Source organism: Rhizophagus irregularis, chromosome 12 (genome assembly GCF_026210795.1).
Source record: "Rhizophagus irregularis chromosome 12, complete sequence".
Lineage (NCBI taxonomy): Eukaryota > Fungi > Glomeromycota > Glomeromycetes > Glomerales > Glomeraceae > Rhizophagus > Rhizophagus irregularis.
In genome coordinates, this window is record NC_089440.1 from 4416235 (window position 1) to 4434648 (window position 18414).

An 18414-nucleotide genomic window follows, 5' to 3' on the forward strand; every position below is an offset into this window, starting at 1 on the left:
ATAGCCACCCCGTATAATTAATTATTTTGGCCCGAATTATTGCAATCTTGGGCGGCATTATGTGCATAAATGTTGTAATTGTTTCCCCAATTGAGTCAATTCCTCATATTAAATTGTTCCATATTATCCGTTTTAAAGATCACTCAATAAAATGAATTATGAAAATACTCAAAATTTGTCCAGGGATTTTCTAAATCTACTTAAAAATACTAACGACTATAATGTAAAAATTATTGTCGGTAAAGAACCAAGTATTAAAGAATTTAAGGCGCATTCTGTTGTCTTGTCTTCTAGGTCTCTTTATTTTCAAAAAGCATTGTCCACACAGTGGGCAAGAAGAGAAAATGGAATTATTATTTTCCAGAAACCCAATATTTCGCCTTTTGTGTTTGAAGTTCTTCTTAAGTGAGTTGTTTGTAAAAAAAATCAAAAAAGAATTTTTATTATCGGGCAAAAAGCCAAATTTTTATTTTATTTTTATATATGTAGATATATTTATACAGGAAAACTCTCTATTGAGAAGAATAAAATTAGTTTTGTCGATGTTTTTATTGCATCCGACGAACTTGAATTAATGGAAGTTTGTCAACAAATTGAAGAACGATTGCTTGAAAATGAATCTGCCTGGAAGCTCCCAATAGATTATATTACAATTTGTCAATATGAAAATTTCACTAAATTAAATGACGTTGCATTAGCATTAGTGTGTAGAAAACCTCTGGTTATGTTTGAATCAAAAGAATTTTTAAGAATGGAAGAAAAGTATCTAATCAAACTTTTAAAAAGTGATGATCTAGAATTAGAAGAAATTAAAATTTGGGAATATTTAATTAAATGGGGAATTGAAAATACTGATATTATTTTGGATAATGATTTAACGAAGTGGACGCCAATGGATTTCACGGAACTAGAAAAAACTTTGCATAATTGTATTCCTCACATTCGATTTTTTCACATGTCTCCTAATGAGTTCAGTGTAGTTAGAGCTCAATTTAAACAAGTTCTACCGGATGATCTTGTTGATGATGTTTTTCAATATTATTTAAATCCAAAATCCAAACTCAGATTTCAAGTTTTACCGTTAAGAGAATCAGCATATAATTTTAACTCGAATATTATCAAGGCTAAAGATGCAGCAATCATCGCAAGCTGGATCGATAAGAAAGAAGTAATACTTTATCATTTTAGAAATATTCCCTTCAAATTTGAGTTGATTTATCGTGCTAGTACTGAAGGTTTTAAAAATTTTCATAAAAATTGCGATAATAAGGGACCAACTGTTGTTGTCATAAAGGTTCGTGATTCAGGGGAGATAATTGGCGGGTATAATCCATTGGATTGGCGTAGTGTTAAATTAGCAGAAAATTCTCCATTATTATCTTATAACAATGAAATTTATAATAATTATAAATGTGAAATATCAACTAGTTTTATATTTTCATTAACAAATCGAGCGATTCCTATATTAAGTCGAGTCTCTTCTAGAAAAGAAGCAATCATATGGTGTGGAGACAAAGGACCATGCTTTGGTTTACAAGATTTGTGGATCCAGAATGGTTCTTTACCTCATATTATTGTTGGTAAATGTAAACAACGCTCTTATGAAAAGAAAATTATTGATAGGGAAACTTTTGAAATAGAAGAATACGAAGTATTTCAAATTATTGATAATAGAAACTATTTTTTGAATTTTATTGGTAGCATATTTGGATTTATTGCGAGGGTAATTCGAGACATACTTAGTTAAAAAAGTGTATTATGATCTGTTTATAATCTAATTTAATGTTGTTATTAGCATTGATCTTATATCTCAGCTCAATAGGTTTTGCTATTATAATTTTTTGATGGTTATTGTTGTAATAGATTCATATTAAGAACATATTAAATATCAAAAACTAATATTAATTAATAAACGCTGACACCTTCATGATCTATTAATTATCTAAGAATTTATTATGCTCTTCGATTGCATTGTAATTTACCCTCGCTCGAAACTTTGATTAATGATGCAGGGGATCAAACGATTTCTTAAACTAGTATGATTTAATTAAATTGCGACTGTTACACGAAATTTCGATTGCATTGATATTCTCACAGATCCTTTTATTGATAACAGAATGTTAATCTCTTGCCATATATGTGTAGACTTATTTAAATTGTTAGATAATTGTTACGATTAATTGTTTCAAAAAAATTGTTTTACTCTTTTTTTAAAAAAAAAACGAGAAAAAAAAATTCTTTTGATCTTAAATTATAACTTTAATATCTTCATATCATGGCAGTTAAAGTCTTAGATGATTATTATTTAGCAATAACAGCAATAATAACAATTGGATATCAACTAATATTTTTTTCCGTTTCTTATGGATTTCAAATTGATTCAGGTAATTAACTAATAATATTAAAGTAAAAAAGAGTATGTTTTTTAAATACTAAGAATTTCGTTAATAATTTGTTTATATCGTTATAGTAACTGATTTTGGAGGTAATTTACCATTTTTTCAAATTAACGTTATTACCGTCAAGAGCTAAATTTTTTTTTAATAGGTGGCAGCAATGTTGCTATTTTGGCTATATTAACACTTATTTTTTGTCAGGTAAATTGTAAAAAGTTGTATATTTATTATCCTATTTTTTTGTTAATAGTTCCTTCTTTTTTACGAATAGACATGGTATGTTCGACAAATAGTCGCTACAATATTTGCAGTTATATGGGGAGTAAGATTAGGATGTTAGTGAAATTATTTTATTTTATCATTATTTTCGAATCTCGATTATTGTTGATCTAAATTCCTTTTTTCTTTTTTAGTATTTTGTTTGTATCGAATGTTAAAATCAGGACACGATTCAAGATTTGATAATATAAGAGGAAGCTTTAAATCATTACTATTTTTCTATATATTTCAAATGATGTGGGTTTGGACAATTAGTTTACCCGTTATATTCTTAAATTCTCCAAGAATAAGTGGTAAAGAAGAAGCCGGTAAAGATGTTGAATTCGGTAGTGTAACTGATATCATTGGTATAATAATATTTTCTATTGGCATATTAATCGAATCTATAGCTGATATTCAAAAGGTAAATAATTAAATAGTTCACGTAATATTTAATCCATCATTATATTGCTAACATACTTATATATACGATAGTTTTTTTTCAGACAAAGACGTACATCACCAGTACAATTTATAAATACAGGACTTTGGGCATGGAGTAGACATCCAAACTATTTTGGTGAAATGATGGTAAGATTGTTATTATTATAATTAATTATATTTTTCGCGACTAATTACTAATATAATAATTTACTTATTTTAATAGTTATGGTCGGTTAAGAAGAATTACCAATTTACTAATTACCATTAATCTATGATAAACTCTTTAACTCACATTTTTGTTATTGTAATTTAGGACTGGAATGTTTTTATTATGTTTGCAACCTACTATTACTGGTGTAGGTACAAATGCTGCTTACGCTTCGATAGCTTCTCCCGCATTCACAATATGTAAGTATTCCTTTTTCATTTGTGGAATCATTTCTTTTCTTCTTTCTAAACTTTCTCTTCTTTTTCCAAAGTCATACTTATGTTTTTGAGTGGAATGCCATTAAATGAACGCCCAGCTCATGAGAAACAATGGAAAAATGGAAATTGGCCTGAATATTCAAAACATCTTAAACGTACTTCTGTATTAATTCCGTTTCCACCTTTTCTTTATGAGCCTTTACCACAGATAATCAAAAGTACTTTATTTTTAGAGTTTCCCATTTATAGGTTTGTTCCTGATTCAGAAAGTAGAGGGTTGACTAAAAATGATACAAATGTAGATGATACGAATGGAGAGGGTACAAATGGAGACGGTGCAAATAGAGATGGAGCAGGTAGTGATGGTGTTGGTGATGGTGAAAATAATAATTCATAATGCTTATTTTATGTGTTTAATTGTATAAAGGATTATTTTATATATCTATATCTAATATCCCTTTAACCTACTTATTTCATTTTTTTTTTCTACAATAATTTGTTTACAATTTTTGAGAATCATTTATATTAAACTATTAAGTAATATCACTAAAAGAGTATGTGAAAAAAATATATCAAAGAGAGAAAAAATGTTAAGTCAATATATTAATAAAGGAAATAAAACTAAATAATATTAATATACTTTTGTCTTTATTTCTAATTAATATCAGAACTTTTTCCAAATAATGATTTCTTGTCTTCCTTATTTATTATTAAATAAAATATTATAATTAGTCACTATATCATAATAAGCATTTGAGAAAAATACAGTACTTATATTAAACCAAAAATTTGTTAAAGTTGTAAACTTTTCTGATGTTAACAAATATATTATTTAAATCTATAGCTAATTATACTATTTGTTTTAACTGTTTATTTAATTCTAATTTTTCTAATTTACTAATTAGTATAAATTAAAGTAAAAACCAACAACTTTTATATCTTTAGATTTTTCTTTAATTTATAAAATTCATTTTTATCTTATATTTTTTCCTTTAAAATTATAAAGCCTATTATTTCATAATTTTTGATTTTAATTTATATTTGATTTTTTTTAATAACTTAAATGCTTCTTTATTTTTTATTATCAATAAATATAAAAAAACAAATAAATTATTCTTTAAAACTTATTTAAATAATACTTTTAAAGCCAATACTAATAATCTTTGCAATCTTTTATAATTATTACATTTTTTTTTAAATTATAATTTTATATATAAAAATAATTTGCTTTATTTTTAAAGAAAATAGTTATATTAAATTTGCTATCCCTTAAACTGGTTTGCAGCCAAATTTGCCTGCAATTTTATTTTTTAATTAAAGCCACTTTTAAATACCTTAAAATATTTTATTACATAAACTAATATTTTTATAACAAATTCTATAGTATTTTCTAAGTAAAAATCGAAAAAAAAGTTCAATTAATGATTTTTTAAAAGTAAATGATCGACAAATTATAACAAATAGTAGCTAAATTTTTTAAATTGAAATATCTTTTTATCCATTAACCCTAGAAATATAAAATTACCACCATTTGATGCGTCTTAATGAGAAGAATCTGATAGAAATAAAATTGTCCTTCCACAAATATTATGTGACAGAATAACTTATAAAATCTAAAAATTTATGAATTAATATAACTTTTTATTTATCAATTTTAGAGTTATGATTTTATTACCATTAAATACGTCTTAATAAGAGGAATCTAACAAATATAATTTCATCTTTCTATGATCACTAGATCTTAAGATATTGTAAAAATTCAAAAATTTTTAAAATTAATTTTAGACTCTATAGTTTAAGGGATAAAATAATATTTAGTTAAATTGATTAATTGTAAATAAAAAAAAATATTTAAATTTAAATATAATAAAAATTTATATTAAAAATTATTACAGTTCACCCTTTTATAGTAAATTTTTATTTTTTTTTATATATAATAAAATAGCTTTTTAATAATATAATAAATTTTTTACTATAATAAATTTAATTTCCAACTTATGGAATTTATTATAATAAAGGTGAACTGTATTATATATTAAAAAATTATATTTCATAAATCATTTACTAAAATAATAAATATTTTTAATATAATTTATAGAGTATCATTATTTGGCAATCTATCACTATGGTGATTCTATCATATAACTTAATAATTGTCCAATTGCCTAATACTATCTAATATAATAGGGTGGACATGCTTATTATCACTTTGCCAATCATTTGCCAATCACATATATATTGATTATTATGTTTATTTTGAAGCTCCAAGCAAAATCATATTTGCTAGAAAAATTGTACTAATTATTTTATTTGGTAGTTTAAAATACCCAAAATATACTATAAAATTATAAAGATAAAGTTAGCTTTGAGCTGAAATTTTTAATAATTATAGTATTAGCCAATCATATGCCAATCACCTGCTAATTTGACTTTGAAGCTTTGGGCAAAACCACAGATGTTTGGGCAAAACTTGAAACTTTTATAGTATATTATTTAGATATTTAAAAATCCATGATTAAAATAAACATGAATAATTTTTAATAAACAAAAAGTTATCATTAAATACATACTTGCAATTATTGTAAGATTAATAATATAAGGCTAATATTTAGTAAAATCTTCATGAACTATTTTATGAATTAATTTATTAATAGTATATAAATAAAGTAAATAAAATCAAAATTTTATACATTATTATGTAGAATTTGCAAAAAAATAAACTCAACGGTATTTTTTTGTGACAATATTGAACAAATGATCAGCAAAATAATTGGTAATATCGTGATAATATGAGAATGTCCGCCCTGTTATCTAATATACAGTCAACTCTCTTTATAGTCACATATTTAGGACAGTTCATATTTGGTGATTATAAAGAGATGTGACTATATAAAAAATTTCTTATATTAGTATATCATAATTCCAGCCAAAAATTAACATAATTTTGGCCAAAATTATACTTAAAACTTTATTGTATTGTAACTCTGCCAATATTAATCATAAAGAGATAATCTTACCGCCATTCGATTCGTCTTGATGAGACAGTTCTAATGGCATAAAATACATTGAAATCCAATCACTAGATTAATTTCCGAAATTAAAAAAATATTAATGGTTTTTGTGTAATAACTCTGTCAATATTGATCTTAGAGAGACGATCTTACTACCATTCGATTCATTTTGATATGACGAATCTAATGGTATAAAATACATTGAAATCCAATCACTAGATCAACTTCCGAAATTAAAAATATTAAATGGTTTTTAAGTAGTAACTCCGTCAATATTGATCACAGGGAGATGAGCTTACCACCATTTGATTTGTCTTAATGAGATGATTCCAATGAGCTATTAATTATCTTTTTACTTTGCTAGTGTTTACGGCCAAGCTTTCCTCTCCTTTTTTACCTTTTTCAGCATCTTTGGCCTAAGTATCCAATCATTCCCGTGGGAGGTCACCATTAAACCTGAATACTTAATTCCTCGGAACAGAACCATATTTAAGGACATTCCATTCATTGAGCCACTTTTAAGGCTGATCTAAATCTAGAAATACGCTGCCTACTCATCTTTAACCCATTGCATGATACTGGTATTCAATTTATTTTACAACCTTTAGAGAGCATCTACTTTTATAAAGGATTTTTGATAGGTAATATCAATCATCTAAGCATCCTTCCATACCACCATTTAGCACGCAGTCTCACTCAAAGGCCATTACAGCCCGCAATTATCCAACACCGATAGTACAGTTGTTTACTCCAAGTGGCCTGCAGATGATAAAGTCATTCCTCCTTTTCACTGATTATAGGTAGCCAAATAAATCTACAGCTGCTGTAGTGTCATAGCCTTCGCCTTCAATGCATGATGACCATGAAGGAATATTCATGCACGCACTATAGGCAACGGTAGTTATAGGGTTTAATTTCCATTTCTTGGTCCTGGTTGGTGATCCTGGTAGTTGATATCATTATAAGAGGTGATCCCGAACAGACGCTCTGCTACATATGAATACGAATAGTCACTAAACAAAATATACCGCTTGGAGTAACAATGTCTTAATAGAGTTGGTAAAGTCGATTCATGATCAGTTTTGAACATAAGCAGCTATCCATTGTTAGTTCTTGCTGCAGGAGGGGTTTTAGGCAAAATGGCGTTTCACCAAAAAGCGAAATTCTGCCAAAACTATATTAAAGTTATATTAAAAAACTGGCAAAACTTTGGAGAAAGGCGAAATTGCCGAAACTTATTATAAATGCCGAAACTGCTAAAACTCTGCTGAAACTATAATAAATCTATAGTAAAATTTTGATGAAACTAATCGTAGGATTTTGAAGAAGTTTAAACAAGCAACCTTAGTCCTATCTGATGGACCTACAAACTAAGTTCATATATGATTAGTCCAGGACTTGTGTCCGACCAAATCCAGTTCTGAACTAGATCCTAAGACTCAGTACTAAACCAGTTTAACATATAACATTTATTATAAATTCTGTATTAAAAATATCAAAATTTCTTTTTTTTTATCATTTTCCTTAAAATTAATATAAAAACATTATAAAAATAAAATAAAAACTTCAAAAAAATATACTAAACGTTTTATTTGTATAAATGATGATCATATGTTAATATGTTATACAACGTAATACTAAATACTGCATTTAATAAATAAAATATATTTGAATTACTTCAACTGAATTTGTTTACCAATATTATTCTCAATCCAACTTTTTGTACATAACGAAGCTCTTGCAGTCTCTGGACATAAACGATTTTGAACTTTGGTAATTGTATTGCCTGCAACAGAAAATGTTTGTTCACAGACTACACTTGTAGATTGTATTGCTAAGTAGTCTTTTGCCATTAGTGAGAGTACCGGAAATTCAGTGAAGTGGGCTTGCCACCAAAGAAGCGCTTCCACATTTTCATCATATAGCAAAGCTAGATATCTTTCTATTTCAGCAAAATCAGGGTTAGGTGAGGGTGGTAGTGTTGTTTCAGCAGTTAGTACAGTCAACTCCCTCTATAGTCACTCCCATTATAGTCACATTCTACTATATAGTCACACCAGTTGAATGTTCAAAACACTTTATTATTAAAATCTATCCTATATAGTCACAATCTATCTATAGTCACTATCACACCTATCCTCAAAAATCTTATATTAAAAAGAACCGTTTATAATCACAGTTATATAAAGAATATATTAAATAACTTGGCATCTAATAATCGTACAAAGATGTATCATAGCTTGTTAGAATCATCTCACTGAAACGAATCGAATGGTGGTAGTTTTATCCTTTTCTGATTACTAGCTGACGAGTTATTCAACAAAATGTTAAACATCAGCATTATAATATTTCTTGATTTACATTTACTGCGCCATTTAACATTTTGCTAGATTTCTCGGTACCTAGTGATTATAAAAAGACGATTTATAGCTCGTTGGAATCGCCTCATCGAGACGAATCGAATGGTGGTAAGCTCATCTCTCTGTGATCAATATTGACAGAGTTATTACTTAAAAACCATTTAATATTTTTTAATTTCGGAAATTGATCTAGTGATTGGATTTCGATATATCTTATACCATTAGATTCGTCGCATCAAGATGAATCGAATGGTAGTAAGATCGTCTCTCTAAGATCAATATTGGCAGAGTTATTACACAAAAACCATTAATATTTTTTTAATTTCGGAAATTAATCTAGTTATTGGATTTTGATGTATTTTATACCATTAGAACCGTCTCATCAAGACGAATAGAATGGCGGTAAGATCATCTCTCTACGATTAATATTGGCGAAGTTACGATACAATAAAGTTTTAAGTATAATTCTGGCTAAAATTATGTTAATTTTTGGCCGGAATTATGATATACAAATATAAGAAATTTTTTATATAGTCACATCTCTTTATAATCACCAAATATGGACTGTCCCAAATGTGTAACTATAAAGAGAGTTGACCGTACTCCTATGCAATGTTTTTTTAGTTGACGAAAATATTTTCTTGATGATGTAAAAGGAAGAGAAGCTTGTGATTGTGGCTTTTGGAAAAAATAAAAGGAAAATTGTTCACGTAAGGCAATAATAGCATTTGTCGTTGGTTCACCTGGTTCAAAAAGAGAAATTTTATTTCGGGGTCTAATATTGATGAGATGGTAGTATTATTATCAATAATTAACCAGTATTCTTTAAGTTTTTCATTTATTGAAGTAGCTAACATGTATTGTCCAAATCCATCCTCCCTTTTCACACAATACTTTAGATGATCACAAATTTCATTAAAGTAAAATCGAACATCGGCAATAATTGGGTACAATGATCCTAAGAGGTTTTTTGTTGCTCTTTCAAGGGGTTTTAAAATGATCACTGTTTCCTTTGATTAATAATTAAAAAGGATTTAATTTTGTAAGTAGTAATAACGAAAAAAAAGAAACTTGTTATTAAAAAAAAAATATTATTTCATTTTTACCTTTATTTTCGTCCATACTTCAACATCTGGCATTAATTCACGCACACTATCAATACTGTTTCCATTCGCTGTAACTTACAAAGCATGTAATAAGTGGAGTTCCATCTCGTTTCTATGTTTATTTCTAGCCGAAGGTACTCAAGTTTCTCTATAACACATAATTCACGTAATTCATCATATAATAAGACCAAATTTTTAATTTTTGACATTAGTTGTCGCACTTTTACTATTTCTTGATCAACTATTTTCATTCCTTGCTTAACTGCAAGGTTAAATATATGTGCTGAACAACGATAATGGCTGAAGGTAAGATTATTTAATTCTTTTTCAAATTCTTCTGATAATTTCCATCTACATACTAACATCGCAGATTCATAAGTGCTAATGCTTTACCTGTTAAGTTGAATTCATTAAGAATATTAGTGATTGCTGCTGCCATATTGATTCCTGTATGACGAACTTTAAAAGGAATAATATCAAGTAAAAAATGCCGAAGAACCCAATTTTGGTCAATATAGTGAATTATTAAGCCAAAGTATGCTTCGCTACTTATAGTTGATGTCTACATATCAGCAGTGAAGGAAACTTTACTGAATATTTTTTGTAAATCATAGCCAATATTAGAACAACGTTCATTAAATTCATCAATAATCATTTCTTTTATTTGATGTCGATCAGGAATTTTGTAACGAGGATCGAAAATATGTATTATTTCAATAAATTTTTCATTTTCCACAACACTAAAAGGTACTTGGTTATCAATAATCCAAATAACAACTGCTTTGTCTCGCTCCAATTTCTTTTTTGCAGGTCAAGGGTCTGTACATTTGAAATTTAATGTTGTTTGCTTTCTGACCTTTGGGATTATTATGTTGTGCTTATTTAAAAGATGCTGTTCAATAGTAGTATTACTTGACTTAATAGAAAATACGTAATTGTACCTTTTGCATACAGGTACTTTTAGATGAGCTAGGCTTTTACAATCTACATAATTCTATAGAGGTAAAGTTTTTTGAGAACTTTCTTCAGTATATAATATGTTATCCAAAATGTCATTACTCTCCAAGTCAACAAAATTGAACGCGTCATCTAAACTCATTGTGTAAGTTTGTACAACAAAAATTAAAATACTGTGTAATATATATACCAAATGTAAAAACCCTTTTTATTGGTCAGGACTCATTTAAGACTAACTCCTTATTAGTCCAAAAAATCAGACTTAAAGATCTGCAGCTCAGTCTTAGTTAGGTCTGAAATAAGAACTTTTACCAATCCTATGTATGTACTATCGGTGCTAGGTAATCGCAGGCTGTAGTAGCCTTTGAGTGAGACCTCGTACCTAAAATAGTGGTATGAAAGAGTATTAGATAGTTAATGTTACCTGTCAAAAGTCCTCCATAAAAGTAGGTGCTCTCTAAAGGTCGTAAAATAAATTGAGTACCAGTATCATGTAATGAATATAGGATGAGTAGGTGGCATATTTCTAGCTTCAGATCAGCTTTAAAAGTGGCCTGATAGGGATGTTCTTAAATATGTTCTGTTACCTAATTAAGTACTCAGTTTAATGATTACCCTTAGGAATAATAGGATACTAACCTGAGAATGCCTCAAAAAGAGGTAAAGGGAGGCTTGGCCGTAAATACTAATAAAGTAAAAGAATAAAACTACCACTATTCAATTCATCTCAGTAAGACGATTCTAACAAGCTATGATACATCTTTGTATGATTATTAGATGCCAAGTTATTTAATATATTCTCTATATAACTGTGATTATAAACGGTTCTTTTTAATATAAGATTTTTGAGGATAGGTGTGATAGTGACTATAGATAGATTGTGACTATATAGGATAGATTTTAATAATAAAGTGTTTTGAACATTCAACTGGTGTGACTATATAGTAGAATGTGACTATAACAGGAGTGACTATAGAGGGAGTTGACTGTACTCTTATAAGTCTTATTCTATACCCTCTCTTATGTTATACACTAATTTATTATTATTTAATATACCTTTTAATGTATTATTAGTAATTAAATAAAGAAAATATATAAATCATAAACTAGTAGATAAAATATTAAGATTATATTAAATGCAAATTATTATAAATTAATATATGATAATGTTAATGTTATAGAATTTGAATATTTAATAATGAAAATTACAAAAAAAGTCAGTATTAAGAAGTTCATTATCAATTGGTATTATCAATATTTACAATATCAAATGTTTTAAATATTTGCTTCAAGAATTTAAAAAATATATATTAGATGATCAAGTATATATAAAATATTGATATTAATGCCGCATATTTTTTAGAAGGAAAATATATAGATAAATTTTTTTTAAATTACAAAAAGAAGATTTTAAAGTATCTAGAAAAACTTAATAATATTGATAATTTGAATAAAAAAGTATTTAAATAAAAATTAAATCAATCATTTTACTTTATCAAATAATCTCATTTATACTATTTATACATATTTATACAATTTCTAACAAAACTGAATTTAATATATATATTTAGATACTAATACTTAGAAATGCTTTTTTTGGAAAAGTTAATTTGAAATTAAAATGTGAAGAAATGACATTCAGATTATAATAAATTGAAAGAAATTTTGAATGTTATTACTTCAAATTAGATGGAAAAGAATTTCTCAAATCATTAAATATTAAAATTTTAGTACAGGAAGATGGAGCAATAAAATAATAAATACATAGAGTAAAAGAATAGAAAATCTGCAGAAATTAAAGTATTATTTTAAAATAATATATATAAAACATAAAATTATATGTAATTGTACAATATACTTGCAGATTAAAAATATGAGCTGTTGATCTCATAAATATTTAAAAAATAATTCCTTATTTATAAAATTTAAATAAGAAAAAATGGTTTCTAATCTGCATTTTTCTGGATACAAATGCAATGAATATAAAATACAAAATAATGATTGCTGAAAAAATATAATACCTGAATATTATTTTATTAATGTGATTGAAAGCTTGATATACAAAAAATAAATACAAAGCAAATTAAAAAAATAATGTATATATATTTTTTTTAATAATGATTCAAATTACTATACTTCCAGAAAATATTATGAATCAGATAATCACTACTTATATTAATAAGAAAATAGGTTAATTGATTATGATTCATACATTTGTAAATTCTTATTATATAGTCAAAAAATTGATAATTAACATATTAATCTGTTAATCTAATTAGAATCTGATTCTATAACAACTTAATTGCCGATCTACATGTGATCGATAGAATTTACATAGTAAAATGCGGCGTTATGTTAATTAATAAAAAAAATGCTGTTTGAAATCTCTGTTTCCCCAAGAAACAACAACGTCAAATACATACATAACTCCTAAAAAACTTGTTGCAACTGGCGCTATTATATCAGAACTTCATTATTATGTCCATATTTATATGACTTGTTTATTATTTTTTAAAAAAAAATTCAAGATAACTATTCCTATTTTGAGATTACGCTAAAACTTAATAAAAGTCCTTTTATTATTTATATATTTCATTATATTCATATTTTTTACAAACTGGACATATTTGTGAAAGAAAAAGAGATATAAAAGTACATAGTGTTATTAAAAATGTAATAGTTGACAGAAATAATAATCAAAAAAAGTTTTATAAGCGTCAAAGAAAAGTTAAAGAGCTAGAAATCGTTTATACTATAGAAGTAAAATAGTAGTAAATACTATAAAATCTCCATTTCCTACATATAAAACTTTATAAACTGCAAAGAAAAAAAACTTTTTATAAAAAAATTTTTTTTTTCTAAAATCTTAAACGTATATTGCAGGTGTTAAATTACGTAATCGTATAACAATATGGTTGCATTTTATTTGATATAAAAACATGATCGACATGGCTTATATATAAATGTTACGCCGCATTTTATTATATAAATTCTATCGATCACATGCGGATCGGCAATTAAGATCTAGCAAAATATATAAGTATATTTAGTTTATTTATTTCACTATTATTTACAGCTATATTTATACAGTATTTCTTTTTAAATCTATACAATTAGTTAAGCAATTTCAAAAGTAGATGGCAGAATCAGCATTTAAAAATGAAATAGCAAAAAGATTTAAGAGATCTGATTACAAATTTTGTGAAACTATACAGATAAGAAGAAAGAAGAGTACAAAAAATACTTGAACAAATTCAAAAAATGTATTTTAATAGAATGAACTGAAGAATAATTATATCTTTCAGTTTAGAGGAAATAATACTAACTTTACCCAATTTTTAATCAATAATAATAATCACTATTTGGAATATATGGGTGGTTTTATGAATCTTTGCTTTTCAATTATTAGAAAAAATGAATTTAGAAACACAAATAATTTATTTGATGAATAACTTGAAATTTTTAGTAAAAAATTTTATAATAATACAACTGAATCAGAAGTTATACTTATCAGTTGTGAATATAATATTCTTCAAGAATATATCAGAATAAGTGATAAAATTCATGATAGATACATCAGTTCATTATTATATGAATGTAAAAGATTAAATAATAGAGTCAAAATTAAAAATACTGATACTAATGTAGGTATCAGAAGCAAAGTATATCCTAATCGTAGAATAATTGGAATACTGCAATCATTTTTTGAAAAACTGTGCAGAATTGGTGCCTTAACAAATTATAAGTTGATAACTGAAGTTCCATTAAGAATCTGTCAACTTGTATATATAAATCCTTATCCTTTATGATTATATGAGTAATAATATTCTTTATTTTTATTTTATATTCTACAAAATATAAAATTATAAACTGTAATGTTTCCACATTATAACTGTTTTTTGGAAATAAATACCATATTTCTTTTAATAATGAGTAAATCTTTATATATATATATATATAATTTCAAACTTGTTTCAAAATTAATTTTGATTAATGACACATTAAATACAAAATATGAATAATATATTAATAGATAGTATAATTACTAGAAAATAAAGAAAATAAAATGTATGTTGACTGTATTGTATAAAGTTTATATAATATTATGCATTATATATATTACTATAGTCATAATGAGTTATTGGTTAATTTATGTTTTTGAATTTTGATATCAGATTATCAGTTAAAAAAATGACATCATCTAATGCAATAATATATAATATATAATCATTTTTATCTCATTTGACACATAATATATAATCATTCATATTGTTTCTCTTCTAAATTTCAAGTATAACTCTCTTTTAACTTTTATTTTATACAACAATATATAATATATAATCATTTTTTTCTCATCTGACACATAATATATAATCATTCATATTGTTTCTCTTCTAAATTTCAAATATAGTCTCTCTTTTAAACTTTTATTTTACACAACAATATATAATATATAATTATTCTTATTTCATCTGATGTGACAATATATAATATATAATTGTTCTTATCATTTCTCTCCTTAATTTCAAGTATAATTTCAAGTATAATTTCAAGTATAATTCTCTCTTAAACTTTCACTTTACACAATAATATATTACTATAGTATATAATCATTCTTATTTCATCTGATGTGACAATATATAATATATAATCATTCTTATCTCATCTAACATGACAATAATATATAATATATAATTGTTCTTACATATCTCAAGTATAACTTTCTCTTGAACTTGATAATTCTTATGAATAATTTTTTTTTGAACTTGACAATTATAATGATTCAAGAAATTTTAACATTTTATTAGCTGATATATATTGATATAGAAGACATATATAAAAATATATAAATGTCAAGTATCTTTCAGACATTTCAAATGAATTGAATAGAGACATTACTGGAATTATGTATGGTTTTCACAACATTACTGGAATTATGTATGGTTTTCACTTTCACCTTTTTTGCATAATGATGGTTAGATTAAAATGGTAATCTTCCTCAATATTCAACTGAAAAGTATTATGTTCATTCAGAATTAAGATGGCTGATTCTGTTATTCCTGTGAATGATCATATTTATTAATAGAAGAGTGCAAGTAAAGATGTCACACTCACATTATGAGAAAACTTTCCTCAATATTAATATCATGACGAATATTGTTCAGCCTCTCTGTGTTCCTTCTTCATATAAAGATCAACAATATCAGGGTTTGTCAACAGATTTTGCGAAAGATCTTTCAAATAGTATGACGTTATATGTCAGAAATTTTTCTTTTTATACTACAGAAGAACAAATTTATGAATTGTTTTCAAAAGCGGAAGAAATAAAAAGAATTATTATGGGTTTAGATAAATTTCAAAAAACTCCTTGCAGATTTTGTTTTGTTGAATATTATCATCATCAGAACGCATTGGATTGTATGAAATATATTAATAGTACAAAATTAGATAAAAGAATTATTCGAACAGATTTAGATCCTGGATATAGAGATAGTAGACAATTTGGAAGAGAAAGATCTGGAGGACAAGTAAGGTTGCTTGCCAAAACCTAGGGTTTAGGCAAGATGGTATTTCGCCGAAAAGCGAAATTCTGCTGAAACTATATTAAAGTTATATTAAAAAATTGGCGAAACTTTGGAGAAAGGCGAAACTGCCAAAACTTATTATAAATGCTGAAACTGCTGAAACTCTGCCGAAACTATAATAAATCTATAGTAAAATTTTGATGAAACTAATCGTAGGATTTTGAAGAGATTTAGACAATCAACCTTAGGGACAAGTACATGATGAATATCGTTAGGATTATGATACAGGACGTGGAGATTGGGGTCATATTCATGCTAAACAAGAAGCTGAACATGCGAGAAGACAAAAAGAAAAATATGAAGCCATTACTATTATTCCAAGTGGTGCTTAAGAATATAAAGGGAAATCTTCGGGTTCTAAGAAATGCGATAAAACCAAAGATAATAAATGTGAAAATCGGGAAAAGGTTAAGAACCCATATTTTAGAGAAGGACAATCAGACGATGAAGATAAAATGCAGACTGGCGCCTGAATTTTTCTTATTATGATCTATAATTGCAGGAATGCTAGTCAATGTATTAAAAGACTTTTTCTCCGCATTGCTCATAACATCCTTAACTCCTCAAGCATATACATTCTGTAACATAATATGTATATAATATAAAATCATTTTTATTTAATCAGTTTATAATATATAATTGTTCTTATCATTTCTCTCTTAAATTTCAAGTATAATTCTCTCTTCAATTTGACAATTAAGAAATTTTGATATTTTATTAACTGATATTGATGTAGAAGATATACATAAAGATATACAAGTACTTTTCAGACATCCCAAATGAATTAGATGGATGAAATTATGTATAATCTTCACCTTCATCTTTTCTGCATGATGATGATTAAGATAAAAAATAAGATCAAAATGATAATTTTCCTTATTGATATTGAATTCTTAATGATCTTTATTAGCAGAAAAGTATTATATTCATTTAGAATTGAGATGGCTAGTCCTGTGAATGATAATACTAATAGAAGAGTGCAAGCAAAGATATCATACTTACATTTTGAGGATCACTGGTCGAAATAGTCCAAATCGGCTAGAAATCGGATGTCCGATTTTAGGCTGAATTTGGTGATAAATATGGCCGATTTATTAATTTAGGCAAAGTTCTGATTGGCAGGCCGATCGATGCCGATCAGAATGTCTGAATTGTATCTGAATTGCTTAGTATTTTTAATCCGAATTGTTTAAAAAATATTATTCATAAATTTACCGAATTGCAGTGAATTTATTCTGAATTATGGTAAATTTGTGACAAAATTTTCTGAATTGTAGTAAAATTTATTCAAAATTGTAGTAAAATTTATTCCGATTTGTAGTAAAATTTATTCCAATTTGTAGTAAAATTTATTCTGATTTGTAGTAAAATTTATTCCGAATTGTAGTAAAATTTATTCCGATTTGTAGTAAAATTTATTCTGATTTGTAGTAAAATTTATTCCGATTTGTAGTAAAAAATTTATTCTGATTTGTATTCTGAATTGTATCGCAAATTACAGTAAATTTTATTCTGAAATTTAAAATATTACATATACATATAAAACAATTTCACCAAAAATCATCCCAACTTTCTAACAAATCCGGTATACGTTAAATTCCTTAATACCCATTTGTTTCTACAAATTGGAGATAATTTTCCTACAAAAAAAAAAGAAAAAACATTAAAATAACGTTTTTTTTTAAGTTTCAAGTTTCAAAAATCAAAACGTTACCTGTAGGATGGCAAATCGAAGCCAATTTCCATACAAAAAAATTAATAAAATATAATAAAAAATGTTAAATTAAACATTTTTATTAAGTTTCGTCAAAAAGTTTCGAAAAATCGAAACTTTACCTGCGGGATTCTGGTACAATTTGGAGCTGATTTCC

At 26.1% G+C, this 18414-nt stretch overlaps 4 protein-coding genes across 4 annotated transcripts; all 4 read left to right on the forward strand.

The window, feature by feature from the left end:
- Positions 1-142: 142 nt before the first annotated feature.
- OCT59_004487 (uncharacterized protein) lies at positions 143-1940 on the forward strand. The gene is made up of 2 exons (XM_066148307.1): positions 143-405; positions 490-1940. Exons 1-2 carry the CDS (start codon positions 152-154, stop codon positions 1745-1747), a joined length of 1512 nt encoding a protein of 503 aa, XP_065996923.1. The 5' UTR covers positions 143-151; the 3' UTR covers positions 1748-1940.
- A 335-nt stretch (positions 1941-2275) lies between these two features.
- OCT59_004488 (uncharacterized protein) lies at positions 2276-3366 on the forward strand (the record flags this gene model as incomplete). Its single annotated transcript, XM_066148308.1, has 7 exons — positions 2276-2384; positions 2471-2485; positions 2548-2597; positions 2668-2731; positions 2810-3078; positions 3150-3245; positions 3322-3366. The coding sequence occupies 7 exons, from the start codon at positions 2276-2278 to the stop codon at positions 3364-3366; spliced, it is 648 nt and encodes a 215-aa protein (XP_065996924.1).
- A 52-nt stretch (positions 3367-3418) lies between these two features.
- Positions 3419-4048, forward strand: OCT59_004489 (uncharacterized protein; the record flags this gene model as incomplete). Its single annotated transcript, XM_066148309.1, has 2 exons — positions 3419-3506; positions 3578-4048. 2 exons carry the CDS (start codon positions 3419-3421, stop codon positions 3919-3921), a joined length of 432 nt encoding a protein of 143 aa, XP_065996925.1. The 3' UTR covers positions 3922-4048.
- A 12057-nt stretch (positions 4049-16105) lies between these two features.
- On the forward strand, positions 16106-16875 carry OCT59_004490 (uncharacterized protein; the record flags this gene model as incomplete). The annotated part of the gene is made up of 2 exons (XM_066148310.1): positions 16106-16486; positions 16759-16875. 2 exons carry the CDS (start codon positions 16106-16108, stop codon positions 16873-16875), a joined length of 498 nt encoding a protein of 165 aa, XP_065996926.1.
- Between the last annotated feature and the right edge of the window lie 1539 nt (positions 16876-18414).

Coding starts and splice junctions, on each gene's coding strand:
- OCT59_004487 (XM_066148307.1), top strand. CDS start 152: ATGAATTATGAAAATACTCAAAATTTGTCCAGGGATTTTCTAAATCTA. Junction 406..489: donor GTGTTTGAAGTTCTTCTTAA/GTGAGTTGTTTG, acceptor TTATATATGTAG/ATATATTTATACAGGAAAAC.